General features: G+C 40.5%; 1 protein-coding gene across 4 annotated transcripts in view; it reads left to right on the top strand.

The window, feature by feature from the left end:
- The window catches only part of AGPAT4 (1-acylglycerol-3-phosphate O-acyltransferase 4), an 86,083-nt gene that overhangs the window by 49,269 nt on the left and 11,282 nt on the right, over positions 1-25,532 (top strand). For all 4 annotated transcript variants that reach the window (XM_065057572.1, XM_065057576.1, XM_065057575.1 and 1 more), the window contains 5 exons: positions 589-758; positions 9,218-9,379; positions 11,673-11,826; positions 19,065-19,167; positions 21,962-22,037. In XM_065057572.1, coding sequence (XP_064913644.1) covers positions 589-758; positions 9,218-9,379; positions 11,673-11,826; positions 19,065-19,167; positions 21,962-22,037 — 665 coding nt within the window. The remainder of the gene's footprint in view (positions 1-588; positions 759-9,217; positions 9,380-11,672; positions 11,827-19,064; positions 19,168-21,961; positions 22,038-25,532) is intronic.

The raw sequence follows: 25,532 nt of genomic DNA, 5'->3' as shown, positions 1-25,532 counted from the left end.
ATTTGCTTTACTTTGGGTGATTGATAACACACCTGTCAAATGTAGAATGCATCAGATGTAGCAGGGCATATGACTGTTACTTCCGGCAAGTTGACAGGATGATGCATAAGTGTACGTGTAACAGGCCTATTTACAGGTGTCTTGTCCAAACTGCTTTCTGGTCCGTAATTGTGCAGTTTTTAGGGGAGCTTGAGGACATGTATGTGTCAGGAATAAGTATGTTTGTTTCTCCTACAAGCTTGTTCCATTCTTCATTTAATATTGTTGTATTATTCTAAACCATTAAATGCTAATTTTACATTTGGTGTGTAGCATTGATTTTGCAGTTTTCAAAAAAACGAAACTCCTTTTTCTCAATATCACTGTGGAAAATTTCTGCTCCCCTTCTCCATGCAGTCTCCTTATTTCCCTTTTCTTCCCTGTCCCCCTACCTTCTGGTAACAAGATGTGTGGCTGCATAGTTTCAACTTCATTACAGCCCCTTCTGTGCCATGCACTGTTGAGGTGACTGATGCTTTATAACATGTTACTAATTTGTGGCTTTGCATATACTACATACATTCATATATTTCTTGTTCTTTATTCCAGAGATGGTGATGTTGCTGGAATGGTGGTCAGGCACCCATTGCACCCTCTACACTGACCCAGAGAATTACCACAAGTATGGGAAGGAGAATGCCATCGTAATCCTTAACCACAACTTTGAAATCGACTTTCTCTGTGGTTGGAACTTTTGTGAAAGATTTGGGGTCTTGGGGGTGAGTTTTGTTTAGCAGTCAAAATAAACTTTGTCTTTTTGGATGTGAGGGAGAAAACCAACAACAACAACAACACCCAAACAACAGAAACGAAAACAAATTGTGGTTTTGAAAGTTAACAGATCTGTGCTCAAATTTCACTCAGCCACTGTCCAGGCTTGAAGAAGTGACCCTAAAGCAATGCAGTGCAAATATGTGGAATACTGAGACAGGATTGCTTGGGCATTCACAGAAATTCTGAAAGCATTGCAGTTAAAGCTGTTGAAGGAGATATTTTTTTAACCTGTGGAGGTCATTACAGTTGTTTCTGTCTGTGCTTGCTAGGTGACTGTTACGGTTCGTTGTGCTGCAGAAAGATGAGCTCTTCTGTGATTCTTTCCCAGTAAATTGTAGAATTTGTTTGCTTCCTGTGGTCTAGTCTTACAAATCCACACAGCGAGAATTTGAATGATGTAGTCCTTGTCTTTCAGAATAAGATGCCATCTCAAGTGAAAGCATTAACCAGGTTATAGCTAGTAACAGATAGGGAGGAATGAGTTATCTGTAGTTGAATACGCCATTACATTAGGCTAGGAGTACATGTACATTTGTTTTCAGGGTTGGTTTTTTTTGTTTCCCCCATCAGCATATGGGAATGATTCAAGCCCTCCTGCTAAGCTAGCTTGACTTAATTCTGTTGTGGTAACAACATCCTGCACCTACAAAGGATTTAGATAAAGGGTTCCTCCCTCCTAAGAAAGCAGCCTAATACCTGGTTTTGGTGGTCTTCTGTAGCATCATCTTCTAACTTTGCTACTGCCTACTGTCAAAAGTCCTGACCTTGGACTGTGTGAAGCTGTGATGTTTTGTGACCTTTCCTTTGGACTCTTTGAATTTTCTGGACATTTAGACACCATTCCAGTTACTTTCAAATTATAAAATTGAAAGTCTGCTTAAAAAAAAAAATAAAAAGGGGCCTTAAAACTGAAGGAAAATAAGCATAAATACCTTTCCAAAATGGCTGTTGGCTCCTGATCACTGAGAAACAATTCTGCCGTCATATCTAAGACCTGAGCACCGAGCTGGAGGGTAGCATGAGACAGCAGGAGATGTAGGGAAGCCTGCTCCTGACAGGCAGACGTGCGTGCCAGAAACATTCTCCCTTCTATGTGCTCATTATCCAATAGTGCTTTGGTATAGTCTTATCTAATTTCGTAAGCCTAATGGCTACAGTTCTCTAAATAAAGCTGTGTTTTAAAGGATCAGGTGCTTCTTCAGAAAGCACCATCGTAGTAAAATAAAGGATTATTTCTGTACAAACTGACAGGGGCCTATAAGGTCAAAAATCTCATTTTACATTGGTGCTGTGTGGTTGGATTGAATCTCATTAGCTTTAATTTTATTTTTTATCATTTCCCAAGATGATCAGGATTACATTTTAATTTTTTTATATTGTTCCCTATGCATAATAAAACCACTAGGTAGAAGCATAATTGTTGAACAATTACTGCACTGCACTAACTGGAAACACTTTTTCCTTTTTAGATGCTTACAGTTATTATTCAGTTTGTATTTTTTAAAATCATAGGATTATTTTAGGAACTGATATACAGTTTTTATTTATTTTTAATCTTTTTTTTTAAAGCTGTTTCCGTCTTCAGTAATGTACTGTGGTTTTACTTCCCAGAAACTTTTCAAGGAAGTAGTTCCATGTGCTTTCATTTGCGTAGGTCTCTTTACACAGCAAAGGAGTGCATTTTACTGTTGTGGCAACCTGTGAAGGTTCATCTTAAGCCAGGTTAAAATAAAAAATTGCAAATGACACACAATCAGCTCCCTGATTAGATTGTCTGTGTTGGCATACCGGTACTTGGCTTGGGGCAGCACAACAGTGGATGAGTGCATAGGGATCAGGACTACAGCTTGGTTTGACTTTGTGCTGCGTTACATGAGTTTGCAGTGTGTGAAGTTTCAGGGTTTGGTGTGGCAGTGCAATTAGGAATGTAAGAACCATTATGCTGAGTGCTGATGTTTGGTAAAAGGAGTTACAAGAAAAAGGCAGGCATCAAGAGAGATTTCTAAGTCATGTCCCAGACTTCAGCATTTTGTGGCTTGGGGACTTTGTGACCCAATGGGCTTTAATGTTTAATGCTGTTTAATTTTATAATCCATGAAGTTTCTATGCAAAATTTAGGTATCTACCAACATCTTCTTAAGCTCATCGCATGTCCACTGCTGCTGAAAAGACAATCTTGCACCTACCCTCCCACCTCTTGCATCTGCTCAGGTGCTTGTGGACCCTGTTTGACATGTTTCAGACACCCCTTTTCTGTCTCCTGCCTTAACTAATCCAAGGAAGAAAGGAGAGATAACTGAGGAGGGTGAAGAAGGAGAAAGTGAAGACAGCCTAAGGCCAAAGGAGTTGGGACTGGTCGTGCTTGGCTGCAGCAGGCAGACAGACAGAACGGCGTTGTTGTGCGACCTAGGTGTGCCCTGCAGCCCTGGCAGACAACAGCTGTGCTCTGAACAGTGGCACAAGCACATCCAGGCTCTCAGTATTTTACAGCTTGAACTTTTGTTAAAGGAAGCCATTAAATGCTCTAATTTTTTGCTTGGTTTTGCTCATTTAAAAACAAAATTAAACTTCCTTAAGCCTGTCTTGCCCCTTCTGGCCCCAAAATTAAAAAAAAAATGTTTCCCTTTTCCTCTTTGATTTCAATTATGATATGAAAATTGCCTCTCCTGGTCTTAGTTGGAACATTCAGTCTCTGCATTATTCTGCTCCTTATTTTGTCTCTGTTCTCCTGTGCTGGCCTTCTTGTTACTCCTTACAGCAAAGTTGCCATAGTCCCAACAGGTTTATAATGCTCTGTCAATGTGGTTTTGTTTTCATCTATGTGGTTTTGTTTTGTCAATGTGGTTTTAGCGTTTTGTTTTGTCTTGTTTTTGCTATTTGTGGGAGTGGTGTAGTCTCTCGCATGTTGTTATTAGGGTTTTGAACCTGAGTCCTCTTTTAATTACTCAGTTCTTATACTTCGATGGCATGAGGTTCTCTGCTTTCAGGAAGATTTTTAAGTGGCTGTGGAAGAAAATCTAGCAAAAAGAACTAAAGAAGGTGTAAGAATTTGAGAAGAACATATGTGTGGAGGAGGGGCAAAATAAATTACGATTCTAATGTTTATTTTATTTTAAATTTTTTTCTTTAAGCTGATACTTTTGAGGCACCCATTGAAAATGCTAGGAGGCACTGGGCTGACAGTGCTGAGTGAGAGACAGTGATCTGTTCATTTATAGTGGAGAAGGAGAAAACCACATGAAGCAGCAATTCTGTGCTCACTTTTGCTCTTGGAAGCTATCGTAGCCAGTAAGATTGTCTTGCTAACTGCAGTTTGACTCTATGCCCATGAAGTTGCTGTTGGAAATTAGAAGAAGGAAGCAAACTTCACAAAAAGTAGAAGTTGACAGGTGTTTTGGGCAAACCCGTGTTCAGCCTGAACTATTAATCACTGACATGTGTATTCCACCTGTGTTTTTTTGTGAAGGGATCTTCCAGTTTTGTTTTCAGTCCTTGACACCCGTCAGCTGCATGTACCCACCTCCTTGTGCTGCCAGTACTCAGTGGTGTGTGCAGGAGGGAGGGAACAGGGGGGCTTGATGCCAAGCCAGCTGTGGGCAGTGTGACTGACTGAGCCCTGACTCCTCCACACAGGGGTGGCTGTGCTGCCAGCTTGGCTTTCTGTAGAGTCAAAACCAGCATAGCCTCAACAGGACGGAGCTTTGTGCACACTAGCGTTTCCTAATAAAAGGCAGGGCTGTTATTATGAGCCAGGGTGAATGTGATGGTAGTATTGTGGATGCTTTGCTTTTCCAGACCTCGCAAGTGCAGTGGCTGGGGGAGATGCCGTCTCCAGTGTCTGTGTGTTGCTCTGCTATGGGAATAGATGTCTTGGTGACAGGTCCCTGCACTCTGCTGTGCCAGTCCCTTTTCTCACCTGTCACACTCCAGTCATAGAACTTACCTCGTTCTTAGTGGTGGACAGCCTAGCTACTGTGTCAGCATTTAAACACATTGGTAGCCTTTAGTTGCTTCAAGGTATGTGCTAAGCATCCCTTTGGAAACGCTGGATACCAGAGATTGAAATTGGGACATAGGCATGTGCTGAGGAGGGAGGTGTTATTCAGGACTTACATCAAAAGCACATTAGTATGCTCCCTGCCAAGCTTCACTGCATCCATCTTCTTCATTGTTTGATCTGACCAAGCAGTGATAAAATATATTTTTTAGTAATTTTCATAAAAGCTTCTCTGAGATGAAGACATTTATATTAGCAAAAATTGTGCGTGCTTAAAGTTAAACCTGCTGGTTTATGTGTTCATATTCTTGTGTCAGGAGTTTCAAGTTATTAGTGCTGGTTGTCTTTATACCTCAGCAAAACATAAACATATTCAAAATGGCTCATTATATTGGCACCAAAAGAAGTGCATTTCCAAAAGAGGCCATAGGTTTTTATTCCTTGGCAGGGTAGACAAGGCAAAAGTCCATTATGAAAAACTAGTTGTTAACTATTTTGCTTTAAATTTTTCATTAAAAATTGCTAAGCACATGTAATAATTTCTAACCGTAACTATCTGCTCTATATGCCAGGAAACCCAAACTTTATTAAAAGTTGTTTCTGTTGAAGTTTGCTGTTGGAAAAACTGAGCATGGCCTTAAGTATGGGTGTGAGAAGAGACTTTTGCAAGGTTATTGTGTGGGACTGATAGGTGTGTGAACACAGTAGTTCATTTGTACTTTTTAATATATTAATAGAAGTTATGTAATTGTTCACGTAGGCAGCCAAAACTACATTATTATTTGTATTTAACACGGCATCTTAGCATATGCTTGGGCTTACATCCTCTAAAATATTGCTGTATTACCTTAACAACATGGAAAAGTCTTATTCAATATGAAGTATTAGAAATTAGGAGCCTAACTAAATTTCTAAAACCATGGCTTTGAGGGACTAAAGCAAAATATCTTACCATCTTGATGTCCCAGAGAGTATAATAGGAAGGAGTGCTATATTTAAAAAATAGAGCAAACAGAATCATCAAAAGTATGTCAATGCTGAGGGCAGCCTGGAGAGCAAATCACTTACCAGGCAAATTGCTGCTGTTAGTGGTTTGCAGCTACAATGAATTTGTTTTGAAACTGGACATCCTCAGCTTGCAGGTTGATTTCATGCTGTTTATTGCATTCTGTGATCAAGAGGTGTTGGATAACTGAGCCTGGATATATAAATCAAAATTTTCTTTCTGTGACAGCGTAACTGTGTAAATGCATCTAAAGTAAGCTTGTAAAGCTATTTTTTTTAATGTGATGTTAGTGCAGTCATTCACAAAAGGAGAACTTCATGGGCATTTCCATCTGAGCAAACTTGGCCAAAATAAATTAACCTGGATTAAAATGATGTTCCTGTATATAAATTGTCCCCATCCAGTGGTAATTTCATGAAACTTCTGTTGGAATTGCACAGTTCTGAGCACTGAAAATGTTTTACTTCCTTCAAGAAGGCAGCTTATGTGGAATAAATCCGCACTTCTAAATGGAATCTGTTGAAAAAACCTGAATTTAAATGTTAGAGCTGGGTGTTGCGTATTTACCAAATCACTTTGGTAAAGGAAAAGTTAGTGGCTGAAGTCAACTAGACCTGCATTCTTCCTCTCGGGTATTTACACAGGAGCTGTGTGTGGGTAGATGACTGAAACAGGACAGATTGTAGCTCTAGTTACTGTAAGAGAGATGGTGGCTTCTGAGGGGAGGCCTGATGTATTCCTCCCACGTGAGAGCAGTCTTGCCAGGATGATGCACTGAAGAGTTTCCTTTCTCTAATTAGTTCTGTGTCATTAGCCTTCCTTCTACGGTAGATGGGGTGCACAAAATAGCATAAGGTGATGCAGTTCCTTTTTGTGTACGTCTAAGGAGTCATACACTCACGTGTTTAAAAGAGAACTTTTAAATTTTAAAGATGCATTGGCACAGAAAGTGAATAAGAACGTGCCCTGGGGAAGAATTCGAACACCTGTTCTGCTTTTGTGGTTGTACCTGCGCTATGTGACACCTTTGCTCACAACACCATTTCTTTGTTTCACTGGATGGAAAAAAAATGGTGGGAACTTCTCTCCCTTGTTTAACTCATTTTAACTCATTTTAAAAGATGCAAAGCGTTAGAAAATAGCCGTGGTGAAATAGTTACTTTAGCTTGCTTTTCAGACTGGGATTCCTGTGTTCTAAAGTCCAGGAGGGAGAACTATTAAGTTGTCTTTTCTGACTCTGTGTTCTGGAGGCCTTGTACATTCCATGCAAAGCACACGTACATTTCCTTATAGAAGATCTTATGATACTGGACACTTACTGTAAATTAAGAGCATGGGATTTTTTCAGTTTTTTGGGGTGACACTGTTGCTGTTTGCATCATTGTGCAGAGGCTCGTGCGAGGCTGTGGCTCAGGTGGGTGGCAGTTCCCTAAGGTTCCAGCCCTCCCTGCTGAGCTAGAATCACCTTGCATCTCTTGGGGTTTCTTGGGGCAAAGCCTTGGATCAGTTGTCTTCCTCAGGCATGTTGTGGGGGAGAAGAATGGGAGAAAGAGTGTATGAACTGGTCTGTGTGCTTTGAATGAAAGCTATACTGTACATGGCCTACAACAAAAAAAATATGCTATTTGGAGGCTTTTAAAGCTATATGCTAGAACTATTTACATTTATTTGGGAAATCAGAAAATTACTTCTGTTAAGAAAAACTGAGAAAAGGAAAAACAGTTGCGGGGGAGAGGGGAGGAAGCGGTGGGAGGAGATACTGTTTTTTGGTGGCCAGTTTGGGGAGCTGAAGAGGAGGCTGGGCTCGGTGTTGCAGCTGCCATACAGTCAGAGCTAATGTCCAACATGATTTGCGCTGGCAAAAAGGGTGTGGAATCCTATGGCTGCTCTGGTGGGAGAGCTGGGCTTGGAGTCCTGATCTGGACCCGGTGATCAAGAGAGAGCCGTTTATTACAAAGTGTTAAGTCGTTTGATGGAGATGGTTCCTGCATTCTTAGAAATGGAGTTTTCCCATGTTGTCTTCTGCTTTGCTTCAGTGTAACTGTTGCGAGTGAAGCTATGTGATGTGCACTTGCCTTCTAGTCTTATGAAATTGTAGATAGATTAATTATTTAAGGTATTTTTCTTCTCAAGGAAGAAGAGCAGATGAGAGAAACGAGCTGAGATAAAGAATTAGGTCAAGTCTCTTCCCCTAGTAACAAAATGAACAACAGTGACCAAAAAATAAAAGCAAACAATTTTTGTTCATGGTAATTTCTACCAGTAAATAATCCCTACTAGTCAAATGTGATGTCCTGGAACCCATCTGCAGAGCACTTTGATGGGGTAGCTTATAGTGATATCATTGATAGAAGCTGGACTGTAATTGCTCCATATATCCTCTAAGAAAATGTCACTATTTTTCAGGAAATGCTGAACTAACAATTTCTATACGCACATACACACACACATACACACGTGTGCTATTTTATTCATTAAATAACAAAGTGAAATGTAAACAGCTCACCAAGGCAGGCTGGCTTGGAAGACAGGAAAGGAACAAATGGAATCAGTTCTCCTGCCCAAAGGGATGTCAGTCTGAGGTGATCTCAGATTTAAGTTTAGAGTGGGATTTGAGATTTGAAACTGACTGAATGCTTGATAAACCATAGACTCCTTGTAAAGGGTCTGAGCAGAGCACTTGTCTTTCACACATGTGAGACAGGAACACTACTTTTTTTTTTTTTAACTCCAGAAACGTTTTGAACAGAAATTCACTAGTGTAAGTATTTCTGTGCTTCTATAAGCAAACCCAAACAGAAAATAAGTATTTTTATTGCTGTTGTCATTTCTAGTGTTGTTTCAGATTTCTTCCATTAGTAAACCATGTGTATGCATCAATATGTTGTTGTACAGAAGTGGCTTTGGGACTTCGCTTCTCATTCAAAATAGGTTTGGTTTTGTTTGTTTTTTTTTTTTTGTCATGGTTAGATGGCCCAGCTCTGGGGAGAAATATAGCTGCAAGATGTCTTAAAGAAACTGGAGTTTCCACTGCCAGGGGTCTGAATGAATTAATAATTTTGTGTTCTGTGGTTTGGGTCTTTTGCATGGATTCCTCTGAAGGAATTTGGTGTGTGTTTTGGATTTCAGGTTTTGAGTAGGATAGACACACACACACACACATATATATATATATATATTTAAATCTGGAAGCCTTCTTTCATGCAGATATCTGACATTAGATCTGACTGTTCTGTCATATGAGAAAAATTTCTTTTTGTTTGTTTTGTGTTTGCGCTGGTGTTAAAACTGGGACGGGTAAATATGAATCAATAGATCAGTGCCTAATTGTGTATGTGTGATACTCACAGAGAACTCTTAAGTGGTGTAACTCTTTTACTTGCTTTGACTCTGTCTTGCAGAGTGCCAAAGTGCTTGCAAAGAAGGAGCTCTCCTACATGCCTATCATTGGCTGGATGTGGTATTTTCTAGAGATAGTCTTCTGCAAGCGTAAGTGGGACGAAGATCGGAAAACAGTCATGCAGAAGTTGCTGAATCTCCGGGACTACCCCGAAAACTTTTGGGTAAGTGATGACTATCAAGTGGAGTGCGAGGTGATGCGATCCATTCCCTGTGATCCATTCGGTCAACTTTCTGGTCCTCTAAATACAGGAGCTGGAGAAGTGTAGATGCAGAGGTTCATGGAAGTGTAACAGATGCATTTGACGATGTCGTATTGAAACACATTTGCTGTATTCTTTACCTAAGCTCCCCTTTCACCTTAGATTGCCAAGTTCATACTAGTATTTTCTCATTCCGTTTCCCTGTGGTTCTGCCATTCCTGTGTAGGAGCTGGGTCAGACATGGCCCAGGAGAAGTGGAAGCCGCAGGTGAGTACCTGGCCAGAGAAGTGGCCCCTGGAGCCATCATCTGTGTTACAGTTAGAGGATTGTTGTCACCTTTCAGTAACAGGGAAGTGTTACTTTTTGTGTCACCATAGTTTTTTAGTATTGAGCCTGCCTGGCATTTCTTAGTCTGGGAATGAAAAACCTGGGAATTTTTTCTCAGAAATGAAAATAATACTAGCTCTTGTGAGCTCATGATGGCAAGAGAGGGATTCACTTAAGGAAATGATACCTGAAGTGGCCTCACAAGGGAAGCTACTGCTGAAGAAGTGGTTTCCCAGTGAAGATGTATATGCTGTATCTCTCATTCACTGAAACAAAACTTTTTTTTTTTTTTTTTTAAATTGTCATTGATAAAATGAGCACTCAGGTATCAAAACTAAGCTCTCTGCTTGAATAACAATTGAATGACTTCCAGGCTACCTCACAAAGGGACAATTCTTGGTTTTTAGTTCCAGTCTCTCTCACAGGGATTTGCCTGTGCTCTGTGAGTCTTTAATGGTGTTGAACACCTTTCTGTACACCTAGGCAGTTCAGTTCTAACTGATGAATGCAAACTGCCACCATATTTTGTATACTGCTGTAGAGTGAGTACCATGAAGGAGCTGTACCCATAGTAAAAACGAGACAGTTTTTGATGTATACCTGGGATTATTAAAGTGTGGAGTTTTAGTTTGCCTTGGTATGGTGACATAATGTTAAAAAGGCATAGCAATGGCACCTTGGAAGGTAGAAAGACAGAACACGCTAAGTGGGCCAGAAGGATTTTCTCTTCAGCTTCTGTATGGAGCCAGGCTCTTCTCGGTGGCAAACAGTGATAGGACAAGGGGTAATGGGATCAAGCTGGAACACAAGAGGTTCCGCTTAAATTTGAGTAAAAACTTCTTCTCAGTGAGGGTGACAGACACTGGAACAGGCTGCCCAGGGAGGGTGTGGAGTCTCCTTCTCTGGAGACATTCAAAACCCACCTGGACATGTTCCTGTGTGACCTCACTTAGCTGTTCCTGCTCCAGCAGGGGGATTGGACTAGATGATCTTTTGAGGTCCCTTCCAGTCCCAAACATACTGTGATACTGTATGTTTCATCTAGCTGTTTAACATTGTGCATGTGACACGTAAAAGTGCTCTTAGATGAGCTGGAGCTGCCTGGCTAGTTTTCTTCAGTTTCTCTGTCTTTGTTGGCTAAACCATTGCTGTGTGTTATGAGGACTTATCTTGTGCAATTTGACAATGCTCTCTGATGTGTTAGTTTGCATTCAGGCTTGGCAGAAAGCAGATGAGTAAGTGGTAAATCTCCAAAGATCTGTCTGCTCTCCCCTGCTTGCCAGTGGCAAAATTGTAATCGTTCATGTCTGAGCACTTCTGCTGTATAGTTCATAAGGGAATAAGGTTTTCAGTTGTCCATCTACTGCCTTGCATCTGTTATCGGCTCAATCACTGGCACCAAAGTTACTGTCTGCAGTTGTCAGCGGTCCTCTTGCCACACTGAAATGAAGGGGGTTGGAGTGAGGTTAAGCAAGCTGAGCGCTGAAGCATTTCCTAGAAATGTGTTTGGTTTAGACACTTAGCAAGTGTTAGATACCATGACACTCAAATACCTCACTGTCAGTGAGAGATTTGCAAGAGGAGGTATGTTTTGACTATTTTCTAACATCTCGTTAGAGATTGAGTGACTCATTTAGAGAAATCAAGTCATTCTGGTAGCAAGTAGCAGAAAATGTTGAAGCCTAAAGGCTAGAATTCCAACTAATGTATGACAAGTTGGATGGGGTAAGGGCAATTGGAAGGATTTGGTTTTGACTTTTCTTTTTCTTTAACTCCAAGGCAATTAAGTTACCTACGTGTGTATGTGGTTACACCTGTCCCTGCTAGCGGTGGTCATTTGGGCTGTGTTGGTGGGAATTAGAGGCCTCTGGTCAGACATGTAGAAGACCTGAGCTGTTTTCTGACAGTAGTTCTCTCTTGATTTTAGTTCCTCATTCACTGCGAGGGCACAAGGTTCACGGAACAGAAGCACCAGATTAGCATGCAGGTAGCTGAAGCCAAAGGCCTGCCCAAGCTCAAGTATCACCTGCTGCCACGAACAAAAGGATTTGCTGTCACTGTGCAGTGTTTGAGAAATGTAGGTAAGGAAAGTCACAAGGAACGATGCTAAATAGTTATTTCGTCTAACTGCTGTCACATTGCCATGCTCTTCTTTTCCCTGTCGCATATGAGCTAACTGAAAAGCCCTGAGACCCTTTCTGACCTTTCTTCTATTCGCCTGCAAAACTTTAAGTTTTACTAACAAAGTCCTGGGGCAAGTTGGTTATTGTTTTTTAATTTTGTTTTGTTTTCTGTTACTGTGAGTCTGTATCAGGGGATCTCAAGTTGCACGTTTCACACCTATTGCCAATGGATAATATTTTGTGGTCTTTGCTAAGAAATCCTATTCCAAATGAAGCAAATACAGCACTAGTGAATCTGAGGCAGCGTGTCTTAAATATTTTCTTGTGGTAAATGTCTGCTTCAAATAACACCATTTTAAAATAAAAAAAATATTCTGCTTTAAATTCCTGTATAGATGTTCTCTTTAGAATTCTTTGTGGAGCTGGGAAAGGGGACTAGGCCTCGACTGAAGATACGTGTGGGCAAAATTTATAAAGAAATTATTTCTACATTATAGAACATAAGTAAGATTTTCTTTGTTAATGTTGTTCTGAACTCCCCATTCCCCAGTTATTTCTGGTTACTTGCATTTGCCAACTTTAAAGTGCCATCAGTAAGAATATGGCACACGTGCCTTTGAAGTGATTTTGCTTTGACTAATAAAATCCATCAAAGTCTTTGCCGTGGACTTCATGAGCAAAGGAAAGATAGTGTTAAGTAGCCTTAGTGCTACAGTATCTTTGGGTTTGTTAGTTTTGTATGCTGTTAGAAGGCTGTAAAAAAGCCAAAGTGGTTCGTGGTTTAGAAGAAAATGTTCTAGCTTCACTGAAGTTAATGTCAAAACTTCTTTCGTGTCTGAAGATATGTTTTCATGTGGCATATCTGGGATAGCTGCTGTAAAAAAGCTTTGCAGTCAACTGTCTTGCTATCGCGTTTCTTCTATGTATCCTCTTGCAAGTCAGGTTAGATGATACTACTGTTTCAGCTTGTCAGGCATCCACAACTTCCCACTCTCAAAATGGATAGCATAGCTTGGATCTTTTCTGATACGTGAAGAAGAGGTGAGTTATGTGCTGCATCCAGCTTAAGGGCACAGTTTAACCTTCCGTTTTGAATAAGGATGACTGTTTTGCTGCAGGCAGACTTGAGGCATTGAAGAAGAGCTGAGTCAAAACTGTGTGACCTCAAGTGCCCTGATCTGGGAATCAGGGACAGGTTATTTTGGTGGTGATTTTTTTCTTTTCACTACTCTGTGGAAAGCAACAAAACATGGTATGATTGTGAACAAATAGCTGCTTTGTGGGAAAATGTTTCAAAAGGAAACAATTTTAGGGAACCTGAGTGAATTTTCAAAAGAGTTTTGGGCATTTATGCAATACATTACAGTAACACTTCTTAGGATCCTAAATATTTGAATTACTCTCAAAAAAAGAAGGCTGAAATTGCTAGATACTAACATAATTAGGGAACTATATGTTACTGTCTCAGTCCAAAAGCTGTGACTTGCTAGTCCAAACAGGATAAGGCTAATAAGAAACCCATATTTCCCTGTGAGGGTTCAAGGAGGAGCAGAGTGTCATAACTTCTCATAGTTAGTTTTTGTTGAAACCCATCGGACAAACCTCTTAGGGAAACAGCTTATCACCCCATATCAGTGGTGTAAATTCTTCTGGTTATGTTGTTTTATTTCCCTTGTAACTTTTTGTGATGAGAGGGAGATAATAAGAGTTACTGTCTGGTTTACTATGTGACTATCTCTTGTAGAGACAGGGGGTACAGGTGAAGAGCATTTGAAAGGCCTTTGTAAACAATATCTTACTTTAGAGCTCCTTGTAACATTAATATGTACAGATAACAAGGAAGTCCATGTTTTTTTTTAATAGAAGACATGATGTTTTGACAGTCCATAATCTGGAAATATAAGTTCTATCTAGAAGGTATTCCTTTATTGCATGAATACTGATAGGATTTGACCACTTATCTTTGTTAACCTGCACTGACTATTGGTATCCACCTTATAAGTAGTAACATGTTGCCGCATGTGTCAATATATGGAGAGGCTATATGCTGTAGTAATTTGGGCATTTTTTTTCCCTCTTGAATATTTACATTGGTAAATAATATTATTTGAGTTGTTCACTACAAACCACCTGAGTCTCATTCTTATGGCCCAGCAAGTGACTGTATCCCTCTATTGCAGCCACAAATTGTTCTGAACAGCATCAGTGTGACTGCTGAATTGCTGCTCTGTCTGCAGAAGCAGCAATGGCGGCATGCAGGTGTTCATAACTCCAGCTCAATGACATCTCTAATGTTCTACGAGAATGACTCTTGCAGGCTGACCTGTCTCTCTCATGGTACAATTCACATCCATTTCAGTGGCCAAATCTGCAGTGGGGTGTCCCTGCACATCTCTGAAAGTGGGAGGTGGGTGCTGAGCTGCCTGAGCCCGCTCTGGGGCTGCAGCTTGGGCTGCTGCACTTTGTGCTCTTCCACAAGGGGTGGTGAGCCTGGCTGGAGTGCCTTGCTAAGGGAGAAAACTGCAGCATGACATAGCAAGCCAAATGTTTCAGTCCCATTCTAAGCTGTGTGTGACAGAGGTCAGCATTTCCTTTTCCTCCGTTTTCATTCCTCCTTTCTGGCAGGGGTGTGATTTGGCCTATCCGAGGCTGCAGTGCTATAGGATGGATGGATGCTGGTTGCTGTGGCTGTAGAGGTAATTCACCCACAATAGTCGTCATCACACCTTGGTCCTTTTCAAAACTTTGTATCAGCTCTTAATTCTACCTGATGCAGTAGTTCTTTGTCTGTTTGAAACAGGAATTGGGGACATCAATCTGATAACCCCATCTGTTTTGAAAAACTTAGCTTCATGAGTTTAACATCTATGCATGTGAAACTGCCTTCATACCAGTGGATGCCATATCTGTCAGCATAAGCAGATATATTTGGAAAAAATACCTGTCGAGGTTTGATTGCAGGGTGACAACAAAACCGCGGCAGATGTGTTGTTAACCCCCTCTACCACCCGTTCCCCCTTGGGCCCCTCCCTTTCCCCCCTTCCCACTAAGGACAGGTGATCAGGAGGGAAAGAAGGACAGAGAGAAGAGAGTTGGAAAAACTAAAAATGTTTTACTAATGCTACTAATAAAAATAGAGAAAATAATACAAAATATACAAAACCAATCTTGAAAGTCTCAGCAACTGCTCCAGCAGATGTAAGGCCGGCACTCAAAGTCCTGGACTGGACTCTGCAGCCAACCGGAGCTGGATTCAGTCTCTCACTAGGCCTCAGTTCGCAGGGACGACTCGCAAGGTCCTCTCCTAATATTGGCCGTAAGGAGAAAGGATGAGATCCTTGTGATCTCCCACTTTTATATGAAGTATCACATGAATGGGATGTTATACTTAGTTGGTCAGTTTTTGATTGCCTGTTTCTTATTGCCTCTCTTGCAAGATGTACATCCATCCTTATTAGTGACCTCGCATTCCATTGCTATGTCTACCAAAACATGTATCTAGCTTTCCAGGAAAATGCAGCTAGTAAGAAGGCTTTAGCTAACAGGCAAATTCACTAAAAGAGAAACTTGTTTTTAACAAAACCAGGACAATACCTTTCACACAAAATAACAAGTAAAGAACCTTGCTTCCTAACTCATGTCCTTAAAAGTGGTAATGGCATTCTTTTCTTTTCAGTGACGTACTTTCACAAATTTAGATCTCTTCATGCAGTTTGATTCGTAAAGGAGTGCTTTCAGTGATGGCCATTTCTCCCAGTTGGATAGTACAGATGCAGTCCCCAGGAACTTCATTTCCAGAAGCTGTTTGCTGTCTTAATAAATTGCTGTTAGGTTGTAGAGTTGCTACTGTCCTGTTCATGGAAGCAAATATAAATACAGATCTTTCTAAAACACTCATCCATTACTTACAGTAAAAACAAATGTCATAAATATTGCAAAAGATATATTTAACAGTTACTTTTATTGCCTGGCTGTATATCAGACAGTTCCTTTCGGCTGTTTTTATTTAGTTAAGACTTGTATTTAAAAATGTGCCTCATGATGGATTGTAGATAACTTCAGGTTGTCAACCTTTTCCTCCAGTTGTACGTGCTGGGATCTGCTGTCCTAGAGGGAACACATTAAATTCCAAGGTGATGTGCTTATGGAGTTCAATATTACAGTGTTTGGGGGTTATACAATGGCTTTTTTTCCCATGAGCTGCACTTTAGTCCTAGATTTTTTTCAAAGTTAAGTGAGGTTCCTGGTCATCTTCCTGAGCAAGCTGCCATGTTTGAGAGAATGAGTGGTTTTTTGACTAAGGTGACCAGAGATGAAATATTAAATCAAAGAATTGTGTCAAGGTAGTTATCATACCAGCAGTACAGTGAATTCCACCATCTCTTCCCCTTCCTTTCCTAGTCTTCATGTCAGATCATAGTGTTCTAGTACGAAGCTTCATGTAGGCATACTCGTTGCCTGTAGGTTGATTTGTCAGATGATCATTGTGGCGTAATCTACCACATCCGCAAAATAATGCATGAAATTCAAGAGGACAGCTGAAGTAAGAAAAACTCTCTCTAGATATGTAATCCATGTAATCCAAAGATTTCCTAGGTCAAAATTGAGAAATTAAGTTAAGTATGTAGTTCTTTGTCAGAATGCTGTACAAGGAACAAAATGTTAAAGATATAAAAAAGCTGGGGAGAAATTAGAAAGCAAAACAAAAAACTAGCTTTTTTCATCAGAAAATAGCAATTCAACTGGACAAATTTTCTTTTCAGTTATGATCTGCTCTGAGCCTTTGAAAAAGCTTCCAAATATTAAACGGTGCTTGTTTTTAATGAAAAAGATGTTTTAAGATAAGTTCTTTGAGAAAATGTATTATTTTACGATTGAAGCAAAGCTTCTCAAATGCTGCCGAAATTAGTCTGAGAGTGAGACAGTTGCAGTGGTTTCAAGATACTGAGGTGTTACTTATTTTACTTGGTTTAGAACAGGATATTTCTGTACTCTTCAGCTGTTGGATGAGGAAGTCATGAGGTGACCAGTCCTAATTATGTAATTACTAAATACACATTTAATGGAAAACAGTTCCAGTATGTCACACAGCACACTGATGCTGCTTTGGCTTTGGAAGCTTTCTGACAAATTTTAATTCCGTGCAGTCTTTTTCTTTGACACTTCTATTGTTGTGTTTTTCCTGCACTTTCAAAATGGAAAATCTTAAGTGTTCAGTTATTTTACATCTGGATATAACAGAGGTCTGTTTACTCCTGCGTACACTACCATGTTTTTGGATTTGGCTCTGCTTTGCACAAGATTTCAGTGCAATATTAAAAAAGACTGGACAGAATGTCAAACAAACTGGAATTGGAATTTTTTTTTTTCCCTGGAGTAAAGGAAAACTCTCTGTGTGGCCATCAGCACATAAAGATGTTCCTGACCAATTCTGCAGTAGTTTTTTCGGAACATGAGAAGCATTTTCCAATATGCCTGAACAAGCACTCAATTCACATCAAAACTCAAATGTAGACATCTTCTAAAAGATGGAAGTGCTGTGTACATCATACTTGCCTTTATTGTGTACCTGTTGTTAAAAAAATTTCATGCTATTAAAGAATAAAGTAAGAAACTTACCCTGTATAAACCAAATTGAGCTCTTGTGTTTCTTCAATTACGTGGGATTAGTAAATTAGAGTAGATTAGTAAAATCCTTCTACACTAAGAAGCTTTAAAATGAAGGTAGATAATTTATTTTAAAAAAAGTAATTTCCTACTCATATTGTACATGGAGAGTAGTGTGCATGGAGTAGATTTTGGCTTATGTTTTGAGTTTGGGCTAAAACCCAACTGTAGTAGGAAGAGAATAGGGTTGTTAATGAGGGTTACAGTCTGTGTGCAGTGGCAGGGTTTTGGCCTCTGTTTTCAGGATTTCCTTGCAGTGCTGAAGCCAGGCTCTTCTGTTCTGAGCTACAAATTCCGTTTTGTAATAACAAGTCTTGCGGTGAGTTTCTGGGGCTCAGTGTTGTGACCAAGCAACATTTCTCTCTCCTAGCTAGAGAGATTTCAAAAATAAAAGCAAATCTGTTCTGCGTAATAAAAATCTTTCTTAGGTGGGTTGAGAGCTCTCATAATAAAGTTTCCTCATGGTGTTCGTTATTGCTCAATGCTAGAGCAGAAAACCTAAAATGCAGTAAGCTACATGTGAAGTGCAAGTTAGTCACTTTTGTGATTAAAAAAAAATAGTTTTATTGCTGGTATTGATCTTAGCATTCATATGACTATGCACAATTGGATTCAGTGTGACAAAAATTAATTGCTCTGGTAATTTTGTGACATCAGGAAAATAGTGCCTCTAAGGATGTGTTCAAAGAAACTCTTTTGATATACTACGTGGTTTAAAACTGTGAACACTTTTCCTGTAGAAACTGCTTCTTAATGCTGTCTCAATTTAACTATGAACAACCTTCACAAATACTTTTACTGTTTACCACGCGGTTCTGAACTGCAAACACAGTGTTTTCCCAAGGCTGAAAGTTTGGTTGCAGGTTTGTTCAGTAGAACCTGGATGTTTTATTTCTCACAGCTGCCTGTCTTCATAGCAGCAGCCCAGCTCACACAGGACGTGGTCTGTTCTTTTGTCTCTGCCTTTATGCTGTAGCAAGTGCCTCAGTTATCAAATAATGGACATGAAGGAGAGGTTGTTTTGAACCCTGGTGATTCATAGTTGCATTAAACCATCTTGCTGTAGGATGTGTCTCACACACACTGTGTACATTGCTCATTGTTTATAAAGTGTGTGTCTGCCTTGTTATTGACCCAGATGCTGGGGGGAGTTGTGTCATTCACAGTGAGTTGAGAAAGCTAATAATTTTTCAACCATTTGACTCCTAGGATGTCCCAGGTATATTAACTGCCAGAAACTGTAACGGTGTTCCCTGTGCCCAACATTCTGCACCTGATGAGAAGGGAGACAAGGCTGAAGAGCAAACCTTTCCATTCTACTGGTGCAGTTCCTGAAAGGGTCACTCATTATTTGGCTTCTTAAAACCTGAATGTTGAATATTCCATTGTCACCTTCACCTTGGTGACAGCTCAAACTATGGTGCTATTGTTGATGACTTCGTATTTAAATATGCTTCTTGTCTGAGAAAGAATGACTTATTTCCATTCTGTTACTACAGTAACCACATGACTTGTTTATCTTCTTGCAGTTTCTGCAGTCTATGATTCTACCCTCAATTTTAGAAATAATGAGAATCCAACATTGCTGGGAGTTCTAAATGGAAAGAAATATCATGCAGATTTATACGTAAGGCAAGTATTCCATATTTTTATTCCTTTTTGGCATAGAGGAGTATGTACTTGCAATCATAATTGCACAAATAAGGAAATGTTTTAACATAGATAATGGATAGCGAATCTCTACCAACCTGGCTTCGCAGAACTGCGGATAAAAACTCCTATGGGATGGGAAGGGCTTCTTGCAAAGTTCTATGACTATAAATGTGAGGACCCTTTAAAGGTCTACAGGAACTTTTGTTTGTTATTTTGTTTATTCATTTGTGTGTCTATTTGTCAGCTCAGCAGCAACAGTGGGGCCTCTTTTCACTCACTTGGCCACTACAAAACACCTGCTAAGTATTCGGATGGAGTGGCTTTATACCTGTCTCTGGCACAATAGTTCCCATTCAGGTGGAGGCCAGGCTCAGGACTGTTCTGTTTGGTGTAGTTGTTGATGGATTTAACTGTTATTCTCTTCCTACCAAGAAAGGGGTTTGTCGTGGTTTTGCCTGGAATAGAATTAATTTTTTTTCTTTAGCTGGCATAGTGCTGTGGTTTTGATTTAGTAGGAGAATGAATGTTGATAATACACCTAGGTTGTGGTTCATACTAGGTGATGTTTATACTAAATCAAGGACTTTTCAGGAGGAGGCTGGTGATGCACAAGGAGCTGGAAAGGGGCACAGCCAAGACAGCTGATCCAGATTGGCCAAAGGGGTATTCTCCACTATGTGACATCAAGCTCAGTGTATAAACTGGGGAAAAGTTAGCTGGGGGATCACTGCTCAAGGATAGACTGGGCATTGATCAATGGCTAGTGAGCAATTGCACTGTGCATCACCTTTTTAACAAATATTCCATTATTATTATCATCATCATTATTATAATTATTCTTATTTTCCTTTGCTGTCCTATTAAACTGTCTTTATCTCAGCCTATGAATTCTACTTTTGACTCTCCTCCCCATCGCACTGGGGTGGGGGAAGGAGTGAGCAAGCAGCTGCATGATCCTTAGTTGGCAGCTGGGGTTAGTCCACAACAGGGTTGTTTAGTGAAAAAACAATTACCTGGATTCTGAACCATTGATGTTTCTGTAAGTGATGAATAATACCCCAATGGCTTCCCATAATCTTAATGGGAATGGGCCAGTTCCAAGGCCCTGGTATCTAGACCAGGTTCTACCAGCAGCACGCCTGCTGCAGGCACTTAGGCTATGTGATGGTTTAGGGTTGGAGCATAGGAGCGATCCCACAAGTGATCAGGAGTTCATCATAACCCCTTTATATGTATAAGCGCCTGCTCCAGCTGGTTTATCTTGGGTACTGACGTGGAGTAGGGTGACCTTTTCTTCTTACCGCCCCTTTTCTGCCTGTTTGAAAAAAAATATTTTCATCAGAACTCTTTTTGCCCAAGGGTCAAAAGAAACTTTCTCCTGATTCCTCACGGATGCAGCATGAGTTTGCATTCCCACTTGGCTCTCACGGGTGGCTCAGCCTAGTGGCCTTGTGTTTGGTGGATGTGGCCTGGCTGGCCAGTGTGCATGGAGGAGCAGCTGGTCCTGTCTGTGCGGGCTGTTCCTCCCGCAGGCGTTGTGCTGTGTCTCCCTCCGCACCCTTCCAGCCTGCTGCAGGTCAGTCTGGCAGAGCATGGAGATTGTTTCTCGTAACTCGGGCTAGCTGTTTGCCCATCGGTCCTCTTGAGCTTCCTGAACACTTCTTACAGGCAGGGTGAACCTCATGGTGAAATTTATTTTGGCAATTAATTAGGGACTGTCACAGATGTTCTTCAAAATCCTCCGTAGTTGCTTACTGCACTGCTGCAGGTGTTGCACTCAGTAGAATTTTGCAAAATTTGGATGGCCTTGTTTGTCTCTGCTTAAATTGTATTGACTTCTAGTGTAAGTCATTTTATGACTTGCTTAGATAATGGAACAAACCAGTAGTGTCAGACTTCTTAATTTATTAACTGCAAACAGGAGTGTCCTGACTGTGAAAAGTGCTCTCTCCTGTGCTGAAGGAAGTTAGTTTGGTGTTGCTCTTAAGGGATATTAATTAAAATATATGCTATGTTGAAAAATGTACAATTGTTAAATATTGCTATTAGCATAGCTAAATGAAGATGACGGGGATTTTTTTTCTGTCACAGCATTATTGACCAAAATTCATATAAAGTAATGAAAACTTTGTTTGTCAATAGAGGGTTTTTCAGTGATAGGAGCCACTTTTCTGGAAATTATCCAGCCAAGCACCAGGTAACAAAAATTATAGGAATTGCAAATGCTACCTGAGAAATACTAGCGTGCTTTAGCCTAGGTGGAAGGAGAATTGTTTTGTTTTTCTCTCTAATGCCTTCCTGATTAAATGCAGCCTTGAACTCCATAGGTGGGGTAGGAAATTAATTAATCCAAAACCTGTGTTTGGAAACAAAAAATGGCAAGCCTTTATCTAGACAGTTGCTGTAGTGAACTCAAATGTAATTCATTACTATTTCAGAAACCTGGATTTCTGATATATCTAAAAACTGATGGTGGCTCTAGATCAGGGGTGTCAAACTGCTTTTCACCAGGGCAACGTCAGCCTCATGGTTGCCTTCAAAGGGCCGAATGTAATTTTAGGGCTCTATAAATGTAACTATATTGAGTTTGATGCACCTGCTCTGGAAGTAAACTATACTTTTCTGATCTGGGAGCTGTTACCACAAATTAAAGAAAGGTGGAAAATGTAGTGAGTCTCAGGTCAAATGGATAACCTGTCTGTATAATACGAGTGCTGTTCATGGGAGCTGAAGTATTTAATATTCTTCAATTTCTCTTGTTTACCACTGGCAGGCGGATTCCGCTAGAGGAAGTCCCAGAAGATGAGCAGGAATGTTCTAACTGGCTCTACAATCTGTATCAAGAAAAGGTGGGTTTGTTGTCTAGACAGCACTTGTGAACAATTAGTGCTTGGTTATTTATAGTGCTAGTAGAGCTTTACAGTGTGCATGTGTAGCCATCCTGCTTTGGGGCTTGGGGTTGGTTGGTTTGGTTTCCGTGATAAGTGTTCTTGTTTCTCCAGACACAAACTGGTCTTATGCTGTCAGTCATTGACTTTATTTGGTACTTGAAGAGCAACAGGACGAAAACTTAAGCAAACCTTGATGGCATAGTTTTAAAACTCTTCTTTAGAAAGTTGCATAAGGATACAAAAAGCGCGAATACCTTCTTGTTAGTAGAAGGACCTCTTTCCCCTTAAAGGCACCTCCTAAATCAAGAAGTAATTCACGGGCTGAATGAAGTATATTTTGCTTTAGTGTATTAGAATTTTTGTCCCTTGTTTTACCCTGTCTTTTTTACCAAGGCTAAGATCCAACATTAACAGGACAGGCTGAGAAATTGCTTTCACATTGTGTGCATAGAAGGCGTACATTTAAGATTCCTAATTACAAAGGATGGAGGCAGAATAATGACAGTGTGTTTGTAGATGCATACTGATTTTTTCCCCCCAAATACTTCCATATGCATCCTTCAGACTTTCAGAATCTGTTTCTCATGGGTTTTGTTCTTATGAACGGTAGAGATAATGGTTGGGGGATGTGCTTTTTGGATACACACAGCACTCCCGTTTCAGTCAGTGGGAGTCGTGAGTATGCAAGGCATGAGGGCCTGACAGCCCAGTTTGCTTCAGTAAATTGATCTAAGTTATGTATTCAGACCGGAATACAGCAGCTCTTCAGATTTAGAAGTGATAGAATATAGCTACACCCTGGTTCCCTCTCGCTGGGGAGCAGAGTTCTGCTGTGCCGTTGGTTTTGCTCCACCCAGAACACCACACTGGTATTTCTGCATTGACAGTGTTCTAGCCTTTCTCGGCTTCAATCCATGACTGTTTCTGGTGCAATTCACACCCCTCTAAGCAGATTGCTTATGAGAATGTGAAAAGTAAATGTATGTTGAGGCCTTGCTTGTAGATCTACTTGCTTTCACTCTGGTCTCCCTTCTTGTAAATTGTGCCAGTACCTCCTAATTCAGACATGACCCCGAGCAGCTTTCTGCAGAAAGGTGTTACGTTATCCATGGGCCCGTGATCTCTCTGCAGGCACATAAATGCAACTGGTCCTTTTGGTGAACGTTGCAAAAGTCCACTTTCTGCTACTGTGACTTTCTCTGCAGCCCTGTTTCATATTCCTAAGAAATGTTTAGACATCTGCAAGACAAGAACATAAATCAAATGAGAATGTGGTAATTGTTTTTCTGAAGCCCTTATTACATAGTTTTCAGTAAATCACTTCAAGTATTTTCTGTTGTTCCCTCTTTGACACTCACTCAGTTACTTCCAGTGCAAAGAGAGCTCACATCTATCCTGCTTTCTTCATAACAACGTAGTTTGTTGGTTGGTTAAATCCATAGTTTCCTATTTAAGTACAGGAGGAAGGAACGTGTGTTGAGCTTTCCTTTCCATTAAAACCTTTTTGGTTGTCTGGCATTTTTTGATTGGTTGGGTTTTTATTAGGTTTGGTGGTGGTTTTGTTTTGTTTTCTGAAGGTGACATGTTCCATTTCCTCTAGTTGTTTTATATTAGTGAAACTGTTATTCCATTGCAGTCATTCCAGGTTTAGACAAGCCCGTGTCTGTAAAATCAGGCTGGGAGAATACAGAGCAGGGACAACTTCTTCAGGAGTTCTGAGATGATGAAAGCCCACCTGCAGGGTGAAAATGTGATTCTGTTTCACCTTTCTGCCATGCATCTTTAAAAGATAATTGGATTTTAGGTTAGATAACAAGCAGTATTGCCGCCTCAGTGGTTTGTCCAACAATGAGTTCTGTTTCAGGTTAGCGTCCTCAGAGTCAGTAAGTATTTATGATAAAATGTAACAAAGGAAAGTAATTCATTGCAAGATACCATTCATCCCCCACTTCGTCTATCTTGGTTTTAGCATTCCACTTTCTGTTTCAAAGACAAGGTATGCGCACTGCTGAAAAACAGCCCTTATTTTATTTTGCAGGCTGGTTGCATGTGCCATTGCTTATTCTCAGTGATTTTCATAATTTTGTGGTACGTTCTCAAGACTTACATACTGTGCACTGAATTACACTCTAATAGCGTGATTTAGTAGGTGGGGTGTGCCACAGGTACTGAGGTCAAGGCTGGAGTGCCATGTACTCATCGTGATCAGGGACATAAAGCTGTTTGAGTAATGAAATCAGCAGTTAGTGGGCATGAAGGAGCTGACTAAGTTGTTGGGTTTTTTTTAAATTGTCATTAGGAAAAGAGTGAGATTCTTTGAGAAAAGCTTGTTCCATTGTTTTTTGCTTTATTGCCTGATCTCAGTTTCATGTGCCTCAGTCTGAGAAACTGCTCTCTGGGAATCTAGCATCTTTATGTTCTTGCTACTTATCACTTCATTCCTCCGTTTATCCACTGCTGCAAATGCAATGAGCAGGGCCCTGCCAGATCCACAGTGGCACTGTGTTCTTCTGTATTTCCCAGGCTGACAGAAAGCACCATGTCCACGTGCTTCTTCCTCACCTGGGGTGAATTTTGTCCTTCCACAGACGACCAGCACTGTCTCATTTAATGCCAGATTATGACAAATGTACAATTTGGGTTGCATATTGCCTTTTTTTTTTCCCTTTTTTTAAAAAAACTGCCATGGCTAGAAAGATTCCCTTTGACTGTAACAAGGATCGGGCTGAGCATCTTAGTGCCTGGTCTGAGGAGGTGCAGTGTAATAGTCACAACTCTGCTAGTCCTTGCATGTTTGTTTTCTTTTTTCATCTCCTTACAGCCTCAGTGCCTGAAACAGAGGTTCTGCTTTGAGAATCTTAATTTCCATTAAAAAGAAAGCAAGCTTCTAACTCTTCTCACTTGTGAGAGACCATGGAAAACAGGGCATGAAAATATATGCTGGAATGCCCCAGGGAATTAGCAAAGCATAACTGAAGAGGGGAAGTGTTCAGAACGGCAGTGTTTGGGAACAAAGGATATATTTTTGGATACTCATTCTTTGTGGGCTTCCTCGTAGAAGAGCAGTGGCGTCTGTACCTCTGCAGTCAGACCTCCCTGGTGGGAGCAGGGAGGAAGAACCCAGTGAGCCTCACAAGGTGATGGGTGTTCCCTGATTGCCCCCACTGCATTACGCACCCCACTGTCTAAAGTAACTCAGATTTGGTGGGGGCATTAGACAGAGCATGTTTCTGTGTCCGAATATGGTACTTGTGTGGTTGGGATTTATTACAAACTGAAAACAAGCTCTGTATGCAGGAGAGTGAAAGGATCTTAGTGTGGCTGAGGTGGGTGAGGGAAACTTTGAGGTACGTGGTGGATTTAAATGCTGACTTGAGATGCTGATGGGTACCATAAGCACCCTTGCAAAAGTTTAGAAGTCAGATCAACCCACAGATCTCTTCTGCAAGGAAT

This window comes from Columba livia, chromosome 3 (assembly GCF_036013475.1).
Source record: "Columba livia isolate bColLiv1 breed racing homer chromosome 3, bColLiv1.pat.W.v2, whole genome shotgun sequence".
Lineage (NCBI taxonomy): Eukaryota > Metazoa > Chordata > Aves > Columbiformes > Columbidae > Columba > Columba livia.
The sequence above is the reverse complement of the archived record's forward strand: the minus strand, read 5'-3'. Positions and strand labels throughout refer to the sequence as shown.